This window comes from Nansenia antarctica (assembly GCF_963989245.1).
Source record: "Nansenia antarctica genome assembly, chromosome: 1".
In the NCBI taxonomy this organism is placed as follows: Eukaryota; Metazoa; Chordata; class Actinopteri; order Argentiniformes; family Microstomatidae; genus Nansenia; species Nansenia antarctica.
Window position 1 is genome coordinate 40,478,239 of NC_137674.1, and position 18,274 is coordinate 40,496,512.

The window sequence follows — 18,274 nt, forward strand, 5'->3', positions numbered from 1 at the left end:
AGGTCCAATAACAGTCAATCTAACAATCTACAGTTTTATCAACACTCTACCTAGCTGTGGAACATTCCCTATCAAACGTTTCTTTAATTGCCATAGCGGAGGGTATTCATGCTCAATCTTTCTACATTTCTATTCAAAACTCTTTATAGAGTGAAAAACTCCTTGTAGAGGTTGAAAAATACTACTGTGTATATGTACACCATCCATCACTAGAAAATGGTATCTATTGCAGCTGATGTCCTGTGAATGCGCTATATAATACAATGTAGTTACAGTGCTGTGCTCCTGCTGCTTTTAGTTACACCTTATTGCTATCAAACTATCATCCTGCTGTCTCTATTTCACTGATCATAAAGCAGAAAGCTATAAACATTTATCCTGCCTCACAGTCATGTAAGGCATCACACCTCCACACGTGATACTCTATAAAATACACTTTTATGGCGCTATCCCTTTTAATAGGAAAACAATACACTAAATATGTTTAAAAATACCTATCGTCATCCATGTCTGTGCATTCAGACATATGTGTCTCGATGCTATGCAAAAATAGTCATAATGTCAGACTGACTGTCATGTTTCCAGCTCTGTGGATCACTCTCTAAAGCCTAGACATGTTATGAACAGATTGGTGAGTCTCAAATAGAAGTAAAGAGTAGGTGGATCAGACAAAATGGACCAGTTGCCCAGGTAATAAGCTCTCGGGAGAGAGTTTGAACTTTTTTACTAGTGCACCTTCTAGTCTGCTGGAAGTTAAATTCCTACGCAATAGTTATGACCATCTCAAAGTGCACAGAGTAACTAAGTGACTAAATTAAAGTCAAAATCTCCATTTGTGTTGCATTTTGGGGTTATTTGTTACAGTAGCTATCTTAGCACCATTGCTAGTCATCTTATGGAATTCCTCTTAGGGATGGTGAAGATATCAAACAGTTTTACAAACAGAGAACAGAATCACTTGACGACACCTCGAGACAGACAGACAAACAGACAGACAGATAGACAGACAGACAGACAGACAGACAAACAAAAGAAGACGGTGCAGAAGAAACAGAGGATGTTGCAGCAGTCAATGTCGCTGCGACCGTAACAATGGGGCTGAACTTAAAGTGAACGGTAGGCAAACCAGCCCAGTTAGCCTAAATGCAGGGTCAGGGGGGTCAAGGGTCATGCACACAGGATGGAGCCAAACAGAATCATGCATTGAAGAGATGGAGGTCACCAGGAAGGTATGGTTTTGTTAGCAACTACTGCTAATACATGCCACAAATGACTGATTGAGAGCAAAAATAAAAATGGAAAACAGATATACTTTTGTGGCAAGAAAGTCTTTTTGTGCCATCTGTCTGCATTGACACTATTTGAATGCAGGACGGCTTGGGAAGGGAGAGAGGAAGAGGAGAGGACCAGGAGGGAAGGGCAGGGGGTGGGTATGGGAGGTTTCATTCTTCGTACACAACTTTCTTTGGTTAGATATTACGGTTGCCTGCTTGAGACCAAAATAGTCGATGGCAAGAAAAGATTTTGTTGCCTTTTATTTATTTGCTTTGATGATCAAAAATGGAAATGTTTCCTTTAAAAGCCTCATGGTACAAATGCTCAAAGTAGATGAGGAAAAAAAATGGTTTTCAACCACCAAAAATTCATGCTGCACATGATGAGGCGAGACAACAGGCATGTTGTAATTCGGATAATTGGCTGATAGATGAAAAACACTGACTCGAAAAAACAAACAGAAACAGAAAAGCAAGAGACTCTAACAAACAGGAAGGCAAATAATGTAAATACACAAACGACAACAACAGAAACACCCCAATCGTGCTTCATAGAAACAACACCGACAATAATGACCCCGGAAAAAATAAAATAAATATCGAAACACGTAGCATGCAGCTGTCCACGTCAACTGATGTTGGGGTTAGAATGGCGTGAATTTCTGTGTAAACATATGATTGGATGACTGGGGCCCTGTCCATATCTGTCTTCAGAAATGCGTGGAGCTCAGGGGCTACAGAGCAGCGTTGAACCATTTTACAATGCCATCTGACACATACGCTTTAGGAGGACTTGGGTCTGACCTTCAGAGGATGATCAGATGACTGTGATAGCACAGCGGGCAAAGCAATATGAACCCTCAATCAACTGTCTGTCATGTCTTTGAGAGCAAATTCAGTCCTCAGAAACATTTAGAGCATTATTCAATACAAAAACTGAAACAGAAGGTTTCCAGGCTAAATCAAAAATAACAATGTTATTACATCAGTTGTATTTATCACTCGGAAACTAAAGGAGGAGGGAGTAAAGCAGAGTAGGAGTTATAACACTCCATAAAAGACATTGCAGTCTTTCAGTATCTACAATTATATTATGGCTGTGCCACACCTTATCACCCTGACTTCCCTGACTTCTTATTGGCTTCATTCAGAGCTGAAGGAAAGCAATTACATCTGCAGTGGGTGTCCCAGGAATATTAAACAGCTACTGTGCTGAGTTGATTGACGTTTGCAAATTACCACAAACAGGTTTCTTTATGGTGCATCTTGGGATGGACTGCCACAAAGCCATAAGGTCTTTAATAGAAAAATACACACCTGAGAGCTAAATATGAAACTTGTCTATCTCAAATGGAAAAAACATCACCAACTGAATTTACAGGAGATAATATAGATGCTAATGTGTGTTATGGACCACCATTGTATCTTTAACCTTTATCAGAGAAAGGGGACCCACACAACACTCACACTGGTTGGTCCAATCGATGTTCTTTACACTAATCACTTAATCTAGGAGGCTGTTTTGATGGACAAAATGTCAAATACTGTATTTCTAACCTTCTGTTATGACCTGTCAAAACTGTCTGCATAGTTTAGATTTTTGTTTTGGAAGCAACCATCTGAAAGGATAATAGTTATTTTCATATCCTTCCAACATGACAGACAGCTGACTATTGATATCATATCCCAAAAAGGGAAAGGCAATACCCAAGTTCTCTCAAAAAGCCAGAGGAATAGATGATTAGACCTCTAAGTTAGTTCAATATTCTATTTTTCATATTTGGGTTGGAAAAAGACAGCAGAATAACATATTCACCTTGAAGCAAAACTATAAAAAAAACAAAACAAAAACTTGTACACAGAAATTCGATGATATCTGTTCTCTATTAAATGTTTTAACAAGGCAAGCCTCTAAATATGGAGGAACGAAAATGAAAACAAAACAAAAAACAGTAGTTGAATTTCTGCTAGATATCACACTGTAATTTCGTTGAAAGCAAATTTCAAGAAGAGAATCTCAAAATGTATCATATGTCAAAATGCAAGTCAGTACAGAACAACATGGCAGGAGCTCAAACACGTTATGATACATTTTGAAGCATCAATGCAGAGAACATGACACGTATCCATACTAATTTTGTACTTTTACATTAAAGTTTGTCCCTCATTCAGTGCTGAGGGGACAAAATTAGTATGTGTGTTCGTGACCATGTTAACCACTTCGGAAGACCCCATGGGCAAGTGTAGCTCATTATGCTAATGAGTTAATGTTATTGTTTTCAAGGATATACTGTATGATTTATGATACTTGTCCACCTTGATGATTGATATGTTTCACTACAATCTTTTTAAATATATGTATATATATTTTAAATATTAATTTAATCTTTTTTATTTTCAGCTTTTAGCATTTACAAACTAAAGTGTGACAGTATCTACAGTAAGTGTTGATATATTTTCTCGCTATCTCAGGAAGTTACACTTTGTGTATCCATGGGGCATGATGCTTTGAGGACACAATGATCCTCAGGTGCATATGAGTGGAGAGCACGTGAAAGCAAGCAAAGGTAAACTAACCTAGCCCACCTGCAATGCTGGAGTCACACTCCTCCAGGTCCTCGTCGTCACTCGAACATTCCGCTGACGACACAATGTCATCCGTTGTCTGCTTCCCGGATGACATGGGAAACATCAAAGGAAAAAGTAGAGACACAGACAAAACGACACAAACACAAAGAGACAAGCACAGACAAACAAACAAACAAACAAACAAACACACAAACAAAAGAGAGGTTGTTTCAATGACCAGCTCTTATTTTCCTTACAATAACGGTAAAGATATAAGTGAAGTTACTGTTTTACCAATAAAGAGACACAGTGGCGGCTCGTACCTTTTTGAATTGGTAAGACCCTTTCTCTGGAAGGGTAGGCTATGTTTCAGATGTGCGCATTAAAAGACATCTTTCAAACTTGCATATCTCTCTCCATGTTGGCCACCACTATCACTCATGTGTAAAAAAAATAATAATAATTGCAACATGCGTGTGATTTACTGTAAAATCATGAGCGTATACTGTACATGTGCGTTCTGTGGCTCCTTGAAGAGAGTGCAGCTTCCGTGTAAGGCACTCCTTGCCGAGTGCCTTACTAAACCATCTGTTGTAATAGTATCATCCCAGTTAAAAGCAATATAAAGCCTAAGAGTACATAAGGCCAGCGCCGCGGGGTGCCTTAATAAATACATTGACATCCCATCTGAAACTTTGTTAGACTCAAGTCTGCCTGCTAGCATCGCTTGTAGAGAGGGTGACTCAGAGAGAGATACAGAATGGATTATTGTTGTCATGGATACAGTATGTTAGCTCAACCCTAAACATATATTGTTACATCAAATGTTTGGTAAGGCTATGCCTAAAGTGCTTATAGTGATGAGCCTCCACTGAAAAGACACAAACAAACCCTAATGTCCTTTTAAAGGTTCACAGGACTACTATCAAAGGCAAACAGGTGTAAAAGGAAAACACTTTATTCACTTCTTCAGCTTCATATACTGGCACACTGGAAAACAATCTATGATTATTTTCTAAAATGAATGCATTATACAGTTGATCTGATTCAGGTGGCTAGCCCTTCATCTTTTACACTTTACTGCATGGGGAAGGGTAATTGAAAAACTTTGCTCTGTTTATCAAAGCCTTTATTTCAAACGCCAGTGATAATATTTCCCAGCTGACGTCTTTTTGTCATGGCTGTTAACTCCATCCAATCTCTCACCCCTGTCACCTCCATCTCCCCCTTTCAATAGTTTGCATGGATTTTCATTACTATAGATCATGTGTATTGAGCGGTGGGGGCTAGTTTGGACCAGGGCTGATCATTGACAATCTGTGCACCTCTGTCTGCCCGGACCCCTGATTTATCTCTCCTCTCCATCCCTCGCTCAGGCCCCGGTATTGCGGCACACTCGTTTTTCACCCCTTTCGCTTGGCATGTCTTTATTAGAAGCAGATTAGGAGGGGAATAAAATAAGCGTTGTCATAGAGCAGCTTTATGAAATTATAAATATCAAGGGGAGTAATGGAGTCGTCAGGCCTCGGACAGCCCAACGCCACCGTAAATACTTGGGGATGACGGGACCGTAAAACAACCCCAGGACCTAACTCCCTGGGTCCTGCATGTAGCTCCTACTATACAGATTGAGGGTGTGTGTTTGAAGTGGAGATACACATACAGTAGCTTCAGGAAAGTATTCAGATCCCCTCACTTTTTCCACATTTTATTGTGCTATAGACTCAATTTAAAATGGATTACATAACATTTGTGAGCAATCAATCCATTGCTATGACACTCGTATAGTGCATGTATGCAAACATTTAGTCAACAAATCACTCAATAAGTTGAATTGAGTCCATCTGAGTGCAAGAATAATAGTTTGTGTAATTTTGGAATTAATATATTTTGTTTTTATAGTCTCTGGTTTGCATAGGAATCAATTACACACTGTGGATCATGTTGTCATTACAAACTGAGCAAATGGAGAGGAAAACCCTGAGGCCTGGGGAGACTTAGAAAAAAAAGTTGAATGGTGGTTTGCTTAGGAATCAAAGCAAAAAGCACAGTCGATGGGACATCATCTCAGTCACACTACAATATTGGTCTATAACCAAGTGGCCAACAAGAATCTCTTAATGGAAAATAATCTCACATCCATAATTGTGTTTGCAACACTTACTTAAAGTGGTACAGGAAAGAAAGTGTCTGGGAATGTGTATTTGGTTTTAGTACAAATTACGTTTAGTGCAGCACAAGCAATGCAGTTTTTGCACCATCTCTCGTGTGAAGATTGATGGTAGCTGCATCATGTTATGGGTATGTTTGTCATTGTCACCGACAGGGAGTGGGGAGTTCGTCAGGATGAAGAAAAACATATAAAATGTGCTGAGTTGGTAGTGACAGCCTAATCCACACATTGTGTAATTGATTTCTATACAAATCAGAGACTATAAAAATAAAATAACCCTAACCCATAATTTCAATATAACAGAACTATTATCCTTGCACTCAAATGGACTCAATTCAACCTGTTGAGTGACATTGTTGAAGACAGTTTTGCATTTGAGCACATTTTAAGTGTCCTAGCAAAGGGTCTGAATATTTATGTACGTAAATGATGTATTTATGTATTTCATTGTGTGGATTGATGGCAAAAAACTAAACAAAAAAACATTTAATCCATTTTAAATTGAGTCTATAACACAACAAAATGTGGAAAAAGTGAAGAGGTCTGAATACTTTCCGAAGCCACTGTATGCACATGCACACCCACACTCGCACCCACACCCACACACACACCCACCATGTGATGAAATATCTAGTGGAGTCAAAGTCATTCAAATACACTTAGATGAGTAAGCAGGGGGCGTGGGCATTCATACTGGAGTGCTGTAAAATACTGCCCTTCAGTAAATATGAAATTATTCATTGAATTTATATTTAGTGTGGAAGAAGACTTGTGGCTTGGCTGAGAGGGAGGAGATCACAAATGCAAAAAGCAATGAGGAAAGTAATTGACAAATTGAAATGTGAAATTATCTCAGATTTCGCACCCAAATGGCTGAAAATGACAGTGTAAACAACCCAAGCCTGGCTCCTCTATTCCTATTGAGAGTGAGGTCAGGGCTGCCTACACGCTGCACACAGCCAAACACACATCCAGATACTTCTCTTAAATGCACAAGGCCATGTCTAAAATCAATGGAGTCTGTGCGTGTAAAATTACACCTCTTATCTAGGAGTAAGTGAATCCGGGAATGGTTTGCAGGGGTAGACTATGTTTGCATGTGTCAGCATTCACACACACACACACACACACACACACACACACACACACACACATACACTGTAGCAAACAACGGGGTAGAGTAGCTTGCTCTAATCGGGTATCGAACTCACGACCTTCCGCTTACACACTGGCCGCACTAGCTACAACACCAGGAGAGTTAGCTACTTGGTGGAGCTGCTAAGAGGAATGACAAGGGTCGTTACACTATCGTCTTTATTCGGGTGAGTGTGTCCTCACGCTTCTCAATTACGAGTCCCTCACGTGGACATGCCTCTCTGATGTCCTCATGGGTGCCATCGCACTTCTAACACCAATGGTCAGGGTTGTAGCGAACAACAGGGTAGAGTAGCTTGCCCTAAGCGGGTATCAAACTCACAACCTTCTGCTTAGAAACCAGCCGCGCTAGCTACCACATTAACAGAGTTAACTCCAATGGCGGAGCTGCTAACGGGCCTTACACGGGGTCGTTACACTATCCCCTTCGTTTGGGAGAGCTTGCCCTCACACCTCACTATACCAAGTCCCTCACGTCGACATGTCAATCCGATGGCCTCACAAATGCCATCCCACTTCTGACACCAATGTAGCGAACGACAGGGTAGAGTAGCTTGCCCGAAACGGGTATTGAATTCACAACCTTCCACTTACAAACTTGTTGTAGCTAGTGTGGCCAGTTTGTAAGCAGAAGGTCGTGAGTTTGATTCCCGCTTAGGGCGAGCTACTCTACTCCATTGTTCAATGCAATACTGTATGCATAAACACCCTTGAGTGTCCACATCTGCCTTGTGCAAATTTGTGTCCCACAATGCTCACTTTTCCATATCCCTCATTAATGAGGCATGATGTCATGATCTCTGCCTCACAGGGATGTGACCAGGGCAAAGGTTGTCAAAAATAAATTGGCAGTAAAGGTTTCCCACAACCCTGCCAGTGGTCACTTATTAATGGAATGCATAATGTCCATTACAACTGGAGTTGTGGTTGAAATCTCAAGAGTGGATGACATCCAAATCCTTTCAATTTATTTCAAGTCGAGGAAATTAGATGATACTCCGAGCGCAAACACAATGCTGATATTGAGATTCATCCGTTTATTGATTTCACTCAACATCAATCCTGTGCCACTGAGGGGAACCTTTAGATGACAGTGGTTCTGTCTCTCTGTCGTCAAGGTACAAACCACACACACACACACACACACACACACACACACACAGACACACACACACACACATACCGTTTTTTTGCATTCCTCTGTCATACCCAGCCCTCAGGACTCCTGTGCCTATGCAAATCTACCTAATCAATGCAGGATATTTACTGCGGATGGGCGGCTCGCTATCTGACAGCCGCTGCTAGCCATGCCAGGGAATATTAGCATCCCCAGGGGCAGAGTCGGGCAGAGGGAGGGGGTGAGAGGGAGACTGAGTCAGACGAGAGAGGTGGCAATGCAGAGAGAGGCTGGCATCTCAATTAAGAGGGCCATTTAGTGCTCTGGCAACCCTTGGGTATGACAAAACAGAGAGAGTGAGAATGATCGAAATCCAATTGTAAGCTTAGATGTACTGTAGATAGAGAGAGGTAACCTGCCAGTGCAGTGTGTTTCTTATGTGGGCGTAACAAAACATGAATAGCCTCTGTGTCTTGTGGGGACTTCACTTACAAGCACAACAACACCCCCAGTATCAGTTGAACAGTTGGATCAGTCCAACTGTTTGGTGCCAGAAATCTGATACAGTATCTTCTTTTGTTTGTTTGTTTGTTTGTTTATTAAAATAAAATGGAAATGCTCTGTTATAAAAAATAACAATGACACATTTGTTTCCCTCTCGATATGGAAAAGTTAGGAATGACTTTGATTGACTTTGGCTAATCGTGAACGAAATGCTGCAGTGAGGATTTCAGTCACGGATGATGAGTCAAAGCGCAAGCTTGCCTGCTCATACATACCTAATTCAACCCCATGTATTCACTACCAGGGGAGAAGAAAATATGGTTGGGCAGGGTGTGTGTGTGTGCGTGTGTGAGTGTGTACAGTCATGTGAAAGAAATATTAAATATGGACATACAGTAGGTCCATTAAATATGGACATGGTCTTCTTTCAAACAATATCTAGAGATAAAGGTGATGTAATTGACCCAAAAACAATGGAAATTTGACTTTGTCGGGATTTATTTAACAACAAATGAACAAATGGTAATTCCTACTGAGAAAAAACACACCCTATGCCCTAATAGCTGATATTGCCCCCTTTGGCTGAAGTAACATCAATTAGATGTTTCCTAATAAATAGAACGTTTTTCCCACTCCTCCATGCACAATTCTTTCAGCTATGTGATGTTTGAGGGGTTGCATACAGCCTGTTTCAAATTACCCCCACAGCATCATAGTATTATGATCTGGGCTTTGACATGGCCATTCCAGAACTCAATTTCTTTTTTTTTCTTGCCATTCCTTGGTGGATCTACTGGAATATTTTGGGTCATTGTCATGTTCCATGGTCCACATCCGCTTCAGCTTCAAATGTGGACAGATGTACTTTGACCTCAACTGTGGCAAGAGCTACCTGTATGTCCTGTGATGACATCTTAGGACTGTTTGAGATGTCTTTAAGCATCTTGCGGTCTTCTCTTGGGCTGAACTTGCTAGGAAAGCCTGACCTGGCCATTTTGTTTTAAATGTTCTCCACTTTTGGAGATCTTTTTAAATCCCTTCCCAGACTCATATGCATCTACAACCTTTCTGAAGGCCTCAGAGAGCTCTTTTGATCTCACCATGGTGATAACACTCACTACAATAATCAAATGCCAACCAAACTAAATGTCTGAGGTTTAAATAAGACAGGCTCCTCCAAAATCCTCTCTACCAATGTTCTAATCATTTGCACCTGATGTAGTGCACTTGATTTTAATTTTAGGCACTTTAAGTAGTAATCAATGTGGTGGTGTCCTAACTTCTTTTTCCTCAAAAGAAACATTTATTAATTACTTATTATTAATCCATTAATTACAAATCATTTTTAAAAGATTTATTTTCAGTTTTATTTGTTTAATTATATTACCTCCATCTCTCAATATTGTTAAAATGAAGATCAAATGTCCATATGTTTAAATAAACGGTTTTCATAGGGTGCCCTATCTTTTTCACCAAAAGATTCTCAAATGTACTATTTGATATGAGTGTGATTTGACATTCAAAAAGTAATGGTATGGGTCTCACTATTGTGCTTGGCTGGTTACTGGAGCTTAAGTGACCAGAAGATTAAACAAATCCAAACAGTTTGAGAGACAGGCTCAACTGTCAAATGACCACCAGTGAAATCAAAATGATAATCCTCCTGAAGGGAAATATGCTTACTATGACTCCCATTCAGCACTTGCGAAACATATTTGCCTTTTTAAATTTTGCGTGTACCAATATTGTATCCCTTCTCATCATATTCAACCGCTTAGACAAATATCTTCTTTACAGACTGAGGTAAATGGTCATGAACCACTGCTTCTTATCCCCAAGACTGAAGGCATGTCATGCTTTAACAAGGCCCTATAGTTTCTACTGTGACAATCTTTTGCACCAAACTGATATACTATACTGTGCAACGAATCAATGTGTTAAGAGAGATAACAAAAAGCTCTCAGGGCATTCCAACCAACTCAAATTGCACTTGCAGGCACTAAAAAGCTGCTGACCCTACAACCTCAAGCATTCATCGAATGGACTGAACCTAGGAACCAGTCCGCTTTGCTCCCCGATGTAATTGAATTGGGGGTCAGACATCTCTACTAGTGTGAGACAGCACAATTGGACTAATACTGCCATGAATAACTAAAGACGAGGACTTCAACCCATTACCACAGAAAGACCATTATTAAGCTGACAACAGCTGGGTCCTAAACAAGCAATTATACACAGCTCTAAAAGACAGGGGAGAGAAGAGAGTCTCTGACTTCATGGCTTTTAGTGGTAATTCTTCAAGGATTACAGAGAGGCGTTTGGGCCTGAGAAAAGAAATGAGGACGGTATAAAAAGGATACTTACATTGAGCCTGAATGCTTGTCTGACCCATGGTGTTAGCCTTTGCGTAGTTGAGTAATGACATTTTGCTGAATAGGATGAGTCATTGTAAAAAGGGTACAGCATTGACTCATACTCCTCCACATATCTAGTCACTGAAAGGCTTTGATTGATTGAGAAAAAATGAATACACATAGAATATCTTCACCAGATTATGGTCATTTCTTTCATATTCTGTAGTTTCACTAACATAGATTGTACCTATGCATGCATGAAATGTGCTAAACAAATAAAGTTTGATTGATTGATATACATTACATTGTAAGGGGGTACAATTATCATCTCAAACTATTTAATCAGAAGCACATTTTCATAAGAAGTAACATGACGATTTCATTCTGGGCATCACCATGGTTACCTCAAAGCTTTTCGGGGGCAACTACAATATTCTGCCATGGGAAACTAACGCTCGCCGCGATCTCACCGCAAACACTATTCATTTCACGATGCCGTGAAGCAAAACTGTTTTCTCGGACTGTACTGTACAGTATGTCCCATTCCTGCCTAGCTCAGCTCAAATGCAGACGGCCAATACATCACCACCATGTCCTACGCGTGGAGAGCCTGAGGGTGTACATCATGCAGGCTGGGTGTATAGTGGAGCCGTCGGTGGGGCTGATTTACAGTGGAAACACAGACGCGGTCGTTGATTCTCACAGCCCAGCACTCTCAGGTCCTAATCGATTATACAGCAAACGTTGTGGGAGACCGCTGACACTTGCAGAAACCTGCCAGATTTAAGGAGTTCCCTCTGTCATGTTTTTATCCCTCCACGAGATTTAAAACACCTAAATGGGTCGATTTGAAGATGTACGGATTTAGTGGGAATTGAGATGGAGCATGGAGGGGTCTGGATTTTACTTCCAACCAACTGCTCTGAATGTCTATTTTTGCCATATTTAGATATAGTTGAAATTCTTCAGCTTTCAGAAATTCTTGGGTGTGTTGGTTGTAAAACTTTATACAGCTTTAAAGTAAACCTAAGAACGTGCAGAAAGGCCCATCTAGTCTAATTTGTACTGTTTGCAGAAATCTATGACAAATCATTAGAACGACAGCAACACTTGAATTCAGTCAATGAGAGAACCACTTTTTCAATTGATCCCATGAAGACACATGAGTCTGTGTAGAAATAGAAGATATTTTAAGCGAACACATGGACTTGTAGACCTGTCAAATAGCACCATAAAAATAGAACATTATATTTATTACATAATATTATATATTATAATATACACACTCACATGCACACACACACACACACACACACACACACACACACACACAAACAGACACACACACACACACACACACACACACACACACACACACACACACACACACACACACACACAAACTTTGTTTCAGTAACAAACCTATTCCTTTCTCTCATTTCCCCCCTATCTCATTGTGTACATAAGGTTCAGATATAGGAAAAGTTAGGATATTTATAGCATAGCATAGAGTACAGCACAGTGTTTTATTGTATTGTATAGTAGTATAGTATAGTAGATAGTGTACATAGCCTTTATTTTATGTAAACCAGCTCTTTTCCCTTTTTTATTTTACCCGTGGCCCTCTTGTTTTTAGTCTTTTTCCAAGCACCAGGGGAGCCCCCCCTACTAAATTTCGTTGTATGGTACCTGTACTGTATTAATGACAATAAAGACCATTCATTCATATCTACACACGTATTGTTTCCCCCCCTCTCTATTTCTGACAATCAACAGCCATCTCCACTTCCCTCATCAAGACCTCTGAGGAATACTGTTATCTTGTAACAAAGTGTGTTTCCTTGAGATAATAGTCTATAATATATGAATTAATAATATATTAGCTTCTATTTATACTCTGGTGATCATAAAACATGCTCCCAGATTTGATGACAATCATTCAGTAGCTACTGAGGGGAGAAAGTGGTTAAACCAGTGACCCTGCGATGATCAGGCAAGCACATAATCTGCTCTGCCAAAAAGGTCAAGGCCTCTCGACTGAGGCTGTAGTTCACTAACATACTGTATCATTGTTTATGGATTGCTTTGAGGAGCATGTTTGATAGTCATGTATGAATGGCACCCTGTGCATACATGTCTGCAAACTATATATGCTAGTATTGAATGTTGTTGGTCGTTACTGTGAAAGAGCCTACTTGCATGAATAAAAGGATACATCATATGCATAATCATATTGTTTCTACTGTGTTACTGTACAATTAAAACATTACAGGGATTGCAATAACATCACTCCATGAAAGTGATACACTGAGGACCATGTCCTGGTTCTCTGCCGGACCAGGCCAAGTTTGAATCTAATCTAATCTAATCTAATCTAATGTTATCTAATGTAATCTAATGTAATCTAATCTAATAACCAAGGTAGGAAGGGGTAGGAGGAGGAGGGGTAGGGCAATATCACAGTAGAGCAAGCAGTATCAGTGACTTAACTTTCATTAATATTCTGAAACAAATCTAGACCCAAGTCATAAACTCAGATACACTTAGAATGGAAATAGTGAGGTCAGCTTGATATTTGCAGTAAAGTATATAAGCCTACCGTTATCAGGTTTATATATGTTGTGATCAAGAAAATCCAGATTTAAAAACACTTATGGGAAACAGTGATCCACTGCATTCTCATATGTGTCCACTCGGGGCAGTGTTTGACACCCACCACATTCTAAGCGTTAATCTCAATAGTGTGAAGTGGCTTCCTCTCCTCATTTCCTTCCACTGGACCACTGCACAGTTGAAAGCAAAGCCCTCATGTCCCACTGTATCCACTCAGAACATATAAAGGTAGAAGACAAAGACAAGAAGCCACGTAGGACAATCAGGATGCATCCCATCAGTTCATATTAGGCTCATTCATCTTCCTGTGTAAAAGAAAATGGACTCCGAACTTGAATCTTTAATCATTCTCCTACCACCCGAGCACAAGGTCATAGTGGAGTGTGAGACTGTGATATCGGAGCGCAAAGCTAAGTTTAGTCCAATTACAGACTCAAATCTACAGTACAGTTGTGACTTTGATGTGGTCCCAGGAGAAGGGAATAAGAGAAAGTGTGTGTGTGTGTGTGTGTGTGTGTGTGTGTGAGAGAGAGAGATGAATTCAGATGAATGTCAAGGTAGAGCTATGTTGGATTTCACAAGTTTATCAGGTCCGACCACTAAGGGTTTCTGAGGTAATGTAGAACCAAAGATTATTAGAACCTCTGGGTTTTCTAACTCTGACTCTTAAAGTGCTAACTGCTATTCAGATTGAAAAGTGAAGGTTAGGTTTAGGGTTAATACAAAAGCCACATGATATCAGGTAAGAATGCAAGGGAGGGCTGCACTCTTCAGTCATTATGTTCTGTCATTAAGTCTATAGATGTAACACATTAGGGGGAATTAGTGTCACGTCAATTTCTGTTTTCTTCGCTTCATTAAGCAACTTTTTCTATCATTCTTTATAATAATCAAACCGCTATGGATCTGACACTCCAATTTATAAGACTGCAAGGCATGATTTCATATGATCAAAGGAGGTTCAGACCTTTAATTGTACATTGACATGGTTTCTGAAGGTTATTCCTCTAACATTAGTTTTACCCTTTTTCACCAGAGCATGAAATGCACACTGCACTGAAGTTAACAGTAAAATGTTAGGTAAAAAGCATAAAAAAAATACAACCAAGACTGAGTTTCAACAATTTCTTTGAGTTTTCAAACTGCATGTTTTGTTGAATGTTGGAACTGCACCTCATCAGAATAAACAGTGACTATAATGCTCCTTTAACCTGGACTTAATTCACTTTTCATCATGTTAGTCAAGTTAGTCATGTATAATAATAATAATAATAATAATAATAATAATAATAATAATAATAATAACAGTGGTGGTTCAGTGAACTGTGATTGCCCCATGACTAACCTTGTATGAGACCTGGGGGGTATTCCATCAACGTCGCTAAAGGAAAATCCAGGTTTATTTTTGATAACTCTCGTGAGACCTATCAGAATAAACCTGGATTTTCCTTTAGTGATGTTGATGGAACACACCCCTGCTGAACCAAATGATACTTCAGCTATAGACTCCATTACGAACTGTCTTCTAGCAATAAATAAATGGATGAGCAATAACTTCTTGAAGCTAAACGAGGACAAAACTGAAGTCCTACTGATCGGCCCTAAAGCAAAGAGGGATATGCTGCTTAATAATCTAGGGAAACTGACATCATTGATTAAACCTGAGGTTACAAGTCTATAGGTGTTATTTTCGACTCAGACCTAAGCTTCAAGTCCCATATTAACAAGGTGACGAAAACATAATTCTTTCACCTTGGAAACATTGCTAAAGTAAGACCACTTATAAACCAAAAAGATGCTGAAAAACTGATTCATGCCTTTGTCTCAAGGCGGCTCGATTACTGTAACACACTTTTTACTGGCCTTCCTAAAAAAACGACTGCAAGACTTCAGCTCATTCAAAACTCTGCAGCTCGACTTCTAACTAGAACCAAAAGGAGAGAACACATTACTACGGTCCTAGCTACTCTGCACTGGCTGCCAGTAACATGTAGGGTTGATTTTAAGGTCCTCCTCCTTATATACAAAGCCCTTAATGGGCGAGGCCCAAAGTACATTGCTAATTCCCTTGCCAATTATGCACCCTCAAGAACACTAAGATCATCTATCGCAGGTTTATTAGAGGTTCCCAGCAACAGTCAGAAGAAGATCGGGAGCGCAGCCTTTGCCAACTATGCCCCAAAGCTTTGGAACACATTACCTTTAGAGATCAGGGAAGCCAGCTCACTAAATATTTTAAAAAGAAAGCTAAAAACGCACTTCTTCAATATAGCCTTCAACTAGCTTATCTGCACCTGCCCACTGCTCATTTGCCAGCTATTGCACTTTAAATATTTTACTGTCCTGGATACTAGATTTCAGGGGTAATCAGGCCCGCCGAGATCCAAGTTAGGCTTAAGGAAGGGACAGTAGGTCCTGGATACTAGATTTCAGGGGTAACCAGGCCCGCCGAGATCCAAGTTAGGCTTAAGGAAGGGACAGTAGGTCCTGGATACTAGATTTCAGGGGTAACCAGGCCCGCCGAGATCCAAGTTAGGCTTAAGGAAGGGACAGTAGGTCCTGGATATTAAGGGGTAACCAGGCCCCGGTTGAAATACCCTGCAACCAAGTGAGAGGGCAGTACATTGCGGGTGGGGTAGCATGTACCACAGGTGCAGGTCCCATACTAGCGTGACTACACTCACTGAGGGTGTAGTACATTGCGGGTGGGGTAGCGTGTACCACAGGTGCAGGTCCCATACTAGCGTGACTACACTCACTGAGGGGGCAAAAATGTATCACATAGTGTGTAAGAAATGTAAATCTTTACCTTTTATTTTGACTGTTTTCCCCTGCTTTTATATTCATTCTATGCTTGTATGTTTTTATATTCACTTTATGTTCTTATTCCTGTTGTAAAGCACTTTGAGCTGCATTTCTTGTATGAAAGGTGCTATATAAATAAAGCTTTACTTACTTACTTACTTACTTACTTACTTACCCCTGAAGACTTGTGTTAGCTCTCTGTGCTAATCCTGATTTCCTACTCAGTTGGTCACACTATTTGTCTCATTCCTTAAATGTCGTTAAATCCTTTGGTGCCTCCGCACATGTTGAAGTAAATCACTCTGGGGTGTCTCTCAAAGCCTACAGCCATACTGTAAGAGTGTGCCTTATGGTGAATAGTCCTCATCCACCTAGCTGGGTGTGGAACATATCAGTCTGCTCCACAGCCTCTCCTCACAGTCCCCTATGTAATTGGATTTTACTCAAGAGGAATATTCCACTTCATGGTGAAATGTTGTCTCTTGTTTTTTTTTGCTGACGCTGTTATTTTCTTTTGGGGGGGGGGTGTCTCATTCTGTGTATCGGCTTGTTTGAATGTATCAAGTGTGTGTTTACTGTGAGGTTACAATGCAATGGATGGGTGTAGGCAGTATGTGTGAGTGAGTGTGTATGTGTGTGTGTGTGTGTGTGTGTGTGTGTGTGTGTCATTGTGATCAAGATGGATGGTAGGAGGGTGAGAGCGGTTAAATATCACCTGCACTGGATACAGTGAGCGATGATGTACCAAGCAATGTTGCATTAAAGTCATATCAAAAAGGATGATAAGCTAATAATAATAATAATAATAATAATAATAATAATAATAACTTTTTATTTGTATAGCACTTTTCCTGCAAACGTTGCAGCTCAAGGTGCTCCAATCATTATGTATTATTTAGTAATTTAAAGGCAATATTAAAAAAGATGGGTTTTTAGTCTTGACTTGAACATATTTGCTAAGGTTGCATCCCTAATGTAAACTGGCAGTGCATTCCACAATTTGGGTGCATAAAATGAGAATGCAGCCTCACCAAATCTCTTCTTTTGTACATGTGGTACACAGAGAAAACCAGCGTCAGAAGACCTGAGAGCTCTATTGGGCTGATATGCTAGCAAACGGTCTTTTAGATATTCTGGTGCTGTGCCAGTGAGAGCTTTATAAACAAGCAGAAGGATCTTGAAATCTATTCTGAACTTAACAGGAAGCCGGCGTAGAGTCTCTAAAATAGGAGTTATATGAGCTCTTCTGCTTGTTTTGGTTAAAACTCTCGTTGCTGCATTTTGCGGTAATTGCAGCTGGCCAATAGATTTCTTCGGAAGACCAGAAAGGAGACCGTTACAATAGTCCAAACGGGTAATAACATAATAATAATAATAATAATAAATAATAAATAATAACTTCTGCATCAGCTTGCCGGAGAAAATGTCTAACTTTTACAATATTCCGTAGATGATAAAAAGCATTTCTAGTAATAGATTTGATGTGAGGCTCAAAGCTTAAGTCAGAATCTATAATCACACCTAGATTCTTAGCTTTATGTTTGCAGTTTGAAAGCAAGGTTCCCATGGTATCAACAATTTGTCTTTTTGTGGTTTTGGTCCAATGACAAGAATCTCAGTTTTGTCCTGATTTAGTTGTAGAAATGTTTTGGACATCCAAAGTTGTATATCTCGGAGACAATTCTCCAGCGAGCTGAGTGCATGTGAATTA

At 40.0% G+C, this 18,274-nt stretch overlaps 1 protein-coding gene across 2 annotated transcripts in view; it reads right to left on the reverse strand.

The window, feature by feature from the left end:
- The window catches only part of nrxn3a (neurexin 3a), a gene marked incomplete at both ends in the record, with an annotated part of 298,178 nt that overhangs the window by 6,678 nt on the left and 273,226 nt on the right, over window positions 1-18,274 (reverse strand). For both annotated transcript variants that reach the window (XM_080548147.1, XM_080548148.1), the window contains one exon: window positions 3,861-3,942. In XM_080548147.1, coding sequence (XP_080404273.1) covers window positions 3,861-3,942 — 82 coding nt within the window. The remainder of the gene's footprint in view (window positions 1-3,860; window positions 3,943-18,274) is intronic.